The 7,908-nt window shown below is 59.4% G+C and overlaps 1 protein-coding gene across 1 annotated transcript; it reads right to left on the reverse strand.

The window, feature by feature from the left end:
* Positions 1-93: 93 nt before the first annotated feature.
* On the reverse strand, positions 94-7,489 carry MBD6 (methyl-CpG binding domain protein 6). Its single transcript, XM_073900784.1, has 13 exons — positions 7,216-7,489; positions 6,110-6,173; positions 5,798-5,934; positions 5,392-5,494; positions 5,099-5,261; positions 3,821-4,870; positions 2,981-3,640; positions 2,545-2,700; positions 2,193-2,362; positions 1,651-2,064; positions 1,492-1,544; positions 1,209-1,272; positions 94-1,062 (listed from the first exon to the last, which is right to left on the reverse strand). Exons 3-13 carry the CDS (start codon positions 5,908-5,910, stop codon positions 988-990), a joined length of 3,021 nt encoding a protein of 1,006 aa, XP_073756885.1. The 5' UTR covers positions 5,911-5,934; positions 6,110-6,173; positions 7,216-7,489; the 3' UTR covers positions 94-987.
* Between the last annotated feature and the right edge of the window lie 419 nt (positions 7,490-7,908).

The raw sequence follows: 7,908 nt of genomic DNA on the forward strand, positions 1-7,908 counted from the left end.
AGGCGGCCTCAGCCCCTCTCTGCTGCAAGAGGATTTAAACTGTCACCTGCTCTTACCAAAGAATTAAGGAAAAAATGAGTACAGAGTCAGAGCCAGAGTTTCAAAATATTCTCATCTGTTAAATTAAGAGTGTCTCCCATAGAAAAGCAGTGGAGGCCCCACAGGGCAAGTACAAAACAGAATTAAAACTCCCAAGGGTCTTGTCTTTACAAAAGAAAAGGCAGGAGGCAGCCCCTGGACAGCGGGTCGTGCTGGCCGCTCCGGTTGGACCACGTTGCATAATCCTCAGTCGCATCATCACAACGTCTCTGAGCGTTTCGATGGGGGAGAAGGGGCAGTGTAGTGTGTGTGGGAGGAGAGGCCCAGCGGGCTCTCTGTGCCCCCTTACCCCCTTTTAGATCCCAGAGGAAAGTAGAGGGAAGCTGGCTACACCTTGAAATGAGGCTATGTGTTTCAAACCTGGGGACAGGGGTAAAAGGGGATCTGTGCTTTGAGCAACCTGAGCCAGAGGCAGAGGGGTGTTGGAGGGGTGAGGGGGGAATGCATGATGCTTATTGCTTTGTACCTTTCACTGGGTAGGAGGGCAGCAGCCAACAGTAGCTCACAGGTTTGTAAACTGAGCCTGCTGGCTTCAAGAAGGGAGGCAATGAAGTCGAATTAAATATAAAAGAGTCATTTGTGCAAAAATAACTTAAACAAATAAAAGACCTGGGGAAGGGGGTGTTCCCCTTAGCCTGGTGGGGAGAGGGCCATATACCACCCCCCCAGGCCTTTTCAGTGACATGGCTTTGGGGGGGAGGGGGTGAGCTTCCCTACCCCCTGCAATGGCTCAGGATGGGATTGTAGGGGAAGGGCTTGCATTTGTGCTCTGAGTGGGGAGTAGTGCCCCCACCCACTGTCCACAGGTGCAGGTGGCTGGCAGGGGCTCCCAAGGCTCAGCACTCAGCTCTCCCCAATCAGGGTCAGATCCAGCTCCAGGTATGGCTGCTAAGGGGCCAGTTTCCTCCTCTTGTTTTTGGCAGGACGGCCAGGGCGGGCCCGGGGAGGCAGAGGGACAGCCGCCTATACAGGAGGGGAAGTTGAAAGAAGTGATCAAACAGCTAGGTATCGGGAAGTCTTTTTATTTTCTCCCCACTCCCCCTAATCCTCTTCTCCTGCCTCATCCCTGACAACCCCCCCCCCCCGCCCCAACCCTGACACACACTTACGCGGGTTGTAGGGCTGGGGTCCAAGGTAACGTCCTGGCGGGAGCTATTGCTGTTCCGGGTAGGGCTGCAATAAGGACACGGATGATCAGGAATACTTCCCCAAGCACGAGATGAAGTTGAGAGTTTGGATGGGAAACTTTCTACTTTTGGATCATAAAGGCATAATATCCTTATACATATTTAAATAAGTTTGTGCCTTTTTGAAAGTCAACCCACTCTAGACATTTCTATAAACCATCAAGAAGTGGGGAAAGGCAAGGACTGTGGTAGGCCCAACACTCACTTGTATTTTCTCCTCCGGCCACGACGAGACTTTCTAACTACCCCTGGGGGCACCTGGGAAAACACCGACTGTATGTGTAGGAAAAGTCAAGGAAAGGAACTGTGTTCCCAGCCTTTCCTCAGAGCCCTTCAGCCCAAACCTCCATCACCCTGCACTCACCTTAAGGTCCTCAGAATGGGGTTCAGGAGGGGATGGATCCTTGGGCTCAACACCCCCTTCAGCCAGCTCCCCATTATGCTGCCAGTGGTGGGTCCTTCTTGGGGACCGTTCCATTTGTCCATTGAAGCCACCACGTGCCCCCCACTTGAGGGCCAGTCGGCCAGGCTCCCGCCGGCTGCCAGGCTTTCGGCCCCGGCCTGGCCTGGCCTCACCATTAATGCCCCTAAGTCCCCCTCCTCCCCTCCGGCCCCGTTTCCCTGACCCCCTCCCAGTGAGCAGCTCAGGGACTGGGGGGTCGGGAGAACCGTGGGGTGGGGCTAAGGCACTGAGGGGAGGCCGGGCAGGCTCCGGTTCCAGGGCTGAGGTGGGGCTCTGAGGGGGCAGACAAGGGGCTTCTGGCTGCTCTGGAGGAATCTGCAGGCAAAAAGTAAAATCTTAGTCCCAAATATGGTTCCTCTGCTACTGTAACTCAAAAAAATCTACTTCCAGTTTGGGAAAAAATTCTGTGCCTAACACCCCCCACCCCCAACACACACCGTCACCTGGAGACTCTGTAGCAGGCAGGCTAGGGGACTAGAAGCCTCTGAGAGGGGTGGAGGAGCTCCCCCCCCAGGGAGGAGCTGCAGCCCCAGCTGGCCAGAGAGAAGAGGGCCAGGAGGCTGCAGCAGGCTGGGGAGGGCTCCAGGGCTGCTGGTCAGCGAAGACAGATCACCTGTGAGGAGTTGGAAGGTCAGAAGTCTCCCTCCACAAACCAGTTAGGCTGAGTAGACCCTATTTATCTCGTAGGCTTAACCCCAGGGTCAAAGACCCTTCCCCAAGTCATCTAGCCTCTACTCCCAATTTTTACTGCTTCCTTTTTTCCCCTCTTTCACACCAGTTTTCCCTCAGACTCACCCAGCAGGCTGGCACTCAGCAGAGGGCTAAGGAGTTGGGGGGGTCTCCCTGAGTTGGAGGGGGCCTTGCCCAGAGAGGAGGCCCCCGGGTCAGTAGTTGCCGTGGTGACACTGGAGGTAGGTGGTCCAGGTTGGGGGGCACTCAGGACACAGGGCTAAGGAGAAAGAATGGTTATAACACTATGTGTGTGAAATATTTCATAAACGTAGAGTACTTTCACATATACAATCTCACTGAAGCCTCACGTGAAGTAGGCCACGCTTATTAAATACAGACCCAGTTCTTGCAGCCATCCTACCCCCAGCCAAGAACTAAGCCCTCCCCAAAGGCCCTGAGGAAGAGCTCAGGCATGAAACTGAAAGCCTTTGATTCCCAGCTCCCATCCCTGATTCCACCTCTTGTTCTGTCCCACCCACTCACCCCGTATCCTCACCTGGGGGGGGTGTCCCCGAGGGGGGATCCAGGCTGGCAGCCAGCAGCGCAGAATTTAAAGCTATGAGGGTGGGGGGTGCTGAAAGTGGTGGGAACAGTAGGGGGGGCAGGTCTCCCAAACCTGAAAATGTCTCCCCACTTGGACCCCCAGCTCCCTCTGCAGATCCCTCCCCATCCCCAGCTGTGGGGCCCAGGGCCAACAGGGGCAGGAAAGAGGCAAGGAGGTTGCTAGGAGGTGCAGAAGGGGGTGGAAGAAGGTCTGAGGGGGGCGGTGGAAGCAGGGAAGCCACCAAAAGCGAAGGCCCTTCAGGCTCGCCTGGGGCTAGGGGAGGGCCAGGTCCTCCCGGTGGGGGTAGCAGGGGCTCAGGGGGAGGTTGTCCCCCTCCCCCAGCCAGCACGCCAAATAAACTGTGGCTGAGCAGTGGAGAAGGTGGGGGCTGCCCCAGACTCAGAGGGAGAGGCAAGGCCCCTAGCATCCCCGGGAAGCCGGCTCCACTCAGCGCCAGACCCTGCTCAGGACTGGGGAAAGGGAAAGCCTCCCCACCAGCCAGGGGAGGCAGAGGGCAGGCTGGGCCCGCCCCCATCCCGAGCCCTTCAGATGGGCTTTGAAGCACAGGGCTGGGGACCAGGGGGGCTTTGGAGGCAGCTGGTGGGGCAGGGGCACCTGCAAAGAAAAAGAGAAATTCAGCTCAAGGGAGAACCTTTCTCCCAGCATCCAAAGAACCCAACCTTCATGCCTCCAACCCGGAAAACCACCGAAGAGCTCTCTAAACTCCCCTAAACGCCCTGGCTGCCTTTTTCCACCGAGAGGAGGAAGGGCTCTTGCACGCTCACGCTCACGTACCTGGCACACTGCTGAGGCCGCCACTGGTGGCCCCCGGGAGGGAGGGCGGAATAGGGCGCCTGGGCTGGGGAGGGCTCCCTGAGGAGAGGGCTGGGGGAGGAGGAAGGTGTGCATCTGACCCCAAAAGGTTAAAGCTTCCATCGGAGTGGGAAGGGCCAGGGGTGGGGAGTCCCAGCAGGGACAGCACAGAAGGGAGAATCGGTTGGGATGGCTCAGGGAGAGGAAAGGGTTGGGGGACGGGAGCAGGGGCCCGAGGACGGCTCCGTCTAGGGGCTTGAGGACCTCCCCCTTCTAGCAATCGCAGTACAGTTGGGGGTCTGCGGGGACGACGCTGAGAGGGCCGGGGTGATGAGTGGGAAGCCGAGGGTGTCTGGGCACGGGGCCTTCGGCCCTGTAAAGTGCTGGGAGGGGGGAGCAGGGGGTGCTGTGCCTTGGCCGCTGCAGAGAGTAGGCTGCTAGCAAGGAAGGGGGGTGCCCCGGGCCCCTCCACCGTGGGGGCCCCTCCTAGGGGTCCCAAGACCAGGGGCAGGTGCATAGTGGCTGAAGACACTGCTGGCTGAGTGGCAGGACCAGGGGGGCCAGGGGGACCGGGGAGGTTATTGCTTGGGGGCAGAGGAGGGGGTGTTAAGGCATCACTACAGTGGAAGAGAGAAGGGTCTGAAGGTGGTGAGGAGGAGGCATGGGGGGCTGGAGAAGAGCCCAGGTCAGGGGGCACCAGGCTGGAGCGGAGGGCGGCTCCCCAGTTGTAGGAGGGAGCGTTGAGGCTGATAGCGGGTGGAGGGGGTGGGGCTGGAGAGGGGGCGTTGCCCCTTGGGAGGAAACAGGGGCTGCTGCTGCCTCCAGAGGGGACAGGGTCAGGAAGCCTTGGCGGTGGGAAGAGCCCCCCAGGGCCTGCTAGAGGGGGGAAGGCCTGTGGAACTGAGGGTGGTTCTGGGGGAAGGGAGCCAGGTCCCCCATTAAGTGGAGTTGTAGGAGGGACTCGACAGGGAGGGCGGGCAGAGGGGGGCCCTGGGGACACAGTGTGGAACATCTGGGGGCTCGCTCCCTCTCCTGCAATAAATGAGAAATGAAGGGTCAGCCTGTTGTTCCCCTTCCAACAACTTTCTTTTGTCTTCTCCATCCCATCTCCCACAAACTCCCAACCTCCCTGTGCCTTCCTCTCCTCAAGCGCTCCCTACTCCACTCCTGTCCTTGCTCCCTCTCATGGAGCTCCTCCCACCGTCCCTCTTCCAGGCCCATAAGTTTTCCTCAGTTGTCTATGAAGTGGAGAAGACTCACCAGGAGAAGAGTGTGAGCAGGTGGTCTCCATGCTGCGGTACAGAGTTGCCATGGCAACGGCTTTCCGCCGGTGGTTGCACAGCTTGGTCATGTCCTCCTCTGATGCGGGCCCCACCCCAGCCCCACCCGGGGTCACCGGGGCCAAAGGGTCAAAGTTGAAAACCTGTAAGGCGGGAGTCACGGACAGGGACCCTGAGAGAGTGGCACCTGGGAGAAGCGCTACCACGGTCAGTGACTTGTATTAGGTCTCTTGGCTTATCCCTGTATTCTCTGGCACCCCTCACCACTCTGACCTTGGGGACATTGAGTGGACACTCCAGACCGCACTTGCAGGTCCCATCGCTGAGGAGGTAGCTCCGGGTTTGCTCCAAGGAAGACAGCTCTGTGCCACTTGGGCTGGGAGAGCACAGGGTCAGAGAGCACGGAGTTAGTTGACACTGAATCAGGAGATGTGCCTAAAGGACAGTTCCTTAGTCAAAGACCTTCCTAGGAAGGGCAGAGAGTAAAGGATGTGGAAAGAGAAAGAGGGAGAACAGATTTAAAGGGCCAGAGATACAGAGAGCAAAAAGGCCGAGGAAGGAAGAACAGAGGAGAGCAATAGGATATCAGAGATCTGGGCGCTGAGAGGAGAGGCGGGAGGGAAAACTCAGGCACTGAACGGCCTGGGGATAGAACTCTGGGAACCCTGAGGATCCATACCTGATATAGAGCACAGCACCCTCTCGAACACAGCGCTGCCAGCCGATGGGGACAGATGTGGCCACAGGGCCCCCAGCTCTGTCTGCTCCACTGCTCTCATTGCCCCCATTCATTGTGTGTAATCAGCTCCCACGTGCCTGATAACACAGACATCCATGTGGGCATTAGGAGGATTAAACTGCACTGGGTACCTGAGGGAGTACTCCAGGAAGGCAAAGATTGTGGGGAGACCCAAAAGAACTCAGGGGCATGGAGAAACCCTGAGAGCTGGGAGAGAAAATGAAGAACTCTCTGCCATCCCGCCGTGGCTACCTGAACATCTCTGCAAACATTGTGGGGTCCAGTCTAAAGCCGGGGCCTCCGGCTTAGCCCACACCTGCAACACAGGAGAGAGAAGGGACTGTCGGAAATCTGCCCAACTCAGAAAAGCACCAAACCCCAGGACACTCTCAAGGGAAAGATCCTTAACCCTACAGGTAAGTGCACACACAGATCTCAGGGATCTGCTGGCTGAGTCCACAACCATCCTTTCTATGTACAGGCCCTAGGAACCGGAGGATCAAAGCCTCAACGCCCAGAGACCAAGGAAGCAGAGCCCAATCCCTAGACATAAAGGGCAAGGCCCCTTTGTCCCATCAGAGACAGAAGACTTCATCCTGGAGTATGGGCAAATTCCCATAATGCCAGGCCACTAGGAAGTTTCCCAGAGAGTCTGGCCCCCTGCTGTTCCCTACCCCCAGGAAGATCATATAAAAAGTACAGATTGCCCCACAGGTCACCAGGCAATTGCCCAACTGCCCGCTGGGGTGGTACCAACAGAACCCCCCCCCATGCCTGCTCCATTAGATAATCACCGATCTAGTTGATTTGGATCTTCTTAAGAAAGGTTGGAATCATAGCTCTGTCTTCTCCCAGAATCCTGAGAAGCTCCTGATTTCCCCCCAAGCCTCAGGCAAGGGGATTCAGCACCTCCTACCCCACTGGCTTCAAATTGGCTCCGAGAAGGATTCTCCTCTGATATGTGGGGTCGCCCCCCCACCCTCCAAACCTGCAAGTATCCTCTCCAATCTCACCATCGCTCCCACCCCACACTGGCGGCTTCTAAACTTTCCCTCTCATAACAAGGCGCCCTGTCACCCAGCCTGCTTCCCTCAGCCTGGGGAGGAGGGGAAGGCGCACGAAGTAGGAAGGAACTTGGGGAGAGGGCGGGCGGAGGGTGGGCGAAGCACTGAGGGGAAGGAGGTGAAGAAGGCAAAAGTCAAGCAGTGAGAGGGAGAAACGGTGGGGGCAGGTGAGGGCGGGGGAGTGGGGATGGGGCCAGGGAAAGGGGCCGAGAGGACGCGGAGGGGGCAGAGGGTAGGGACTGGAGGGGAGGGGAGGGGGAGGGGCGGGGTGGGGGGGCCGGGCCCTGCACTCACCGCGGCCCATGGTTCGGCCGGCCCCGCCCTGCGCAGTCGCGGCCCAGAGGGTGAGTGGGAGGGAGTGGGAGGAGGGTCGGTGGAGCCCGAGCCTCCGGTACGGCCCCGGCCGGTCCTAGCAGGAAGCGCCGCCGCCGCCGCCGCGGATCACCGAGCGGCCTCCCGCGCATGCGCCATGGGGGCCAGGGGCAGCCCTGGGGATTCCGTTCCCAGAAGGCACCGCGCAGGCTGCTGCCGCCGCCGCCGTCGCTGCCGCCGCCACCGCCGCAGCCGCCGCCGCCGCCGCCGCTGCCCGGACGGGAGAGGGGCGGGGCCGGGCCCCCGCCCAGCGGACAACGACGAGCCAACAGGAGGGGCCGCAGTGCGCATGCGGGAGCGCGCCTACCCCTCCCCCACAACCCCCCATTAATCCCCAAGAGAACAAACACCCCACGCGGCCCCCCCGCCCTCCGCGGAAGGATCTGAGCCTCTTCCCAGGCCACCGGTGGCCAATCCCAGCCCTCCCCGGGGAGGGGCCCCTTCCAAAGCCACAATCTGTTGGGGGAGCCAGGAATGCCAGGTCCGGGAGGGGCCAGCCCCAAAAGATGAAAGTCGCGACTTGCCCTGCCCCGCCCCAAAGGCTTCCCGGGTAGTGTGCTGGGACTTGACCCGCCTCCCCAGGTCAACATGTCACAACACGACCTCAGCCTGTCA

The sequence above is a fragment of the Callorhinus ursinus genome, unplaced genomic scaffold (assembly GCF_003265705.2).
Source record: "Callorhinus ursinus isolate GAN/ISIS: 27379988/994484 unplaced genomic scaffold, GSC_fseal_2.0 scaffold14, whole genome shotgun sequence".
Taxonomy (NCBI): Eukaryota; Metazoa; Chordata; class Mammalia; order Carnivora; family Otariidae; genus Callorhinus; species Callorhinus ursinus.

Coding starts and splice junctions, on each gene's coding strand:
- MBD6 (XM_073900784.1), bottom strand. CDS start 5,910: ATGAATGGGGGCAATGAGAGCAGTGGAGCAGACAGAGCTGGGGGCCCT. Junction 5,495..5,797: donor GGTGCTGTGCTCTATATCAG/GTATGGATCCTC, acceptor GTGCTCTCCCAG/CCCAAGTGGCACAGAGCTGT. Junction 5,262..5,391: donor GTCCACTCAATGTCCCCAAG/GTCAGAGTGGTG, acceptor CCCGCCTTACAG/GTTTTCAACTTTGACCCTTT.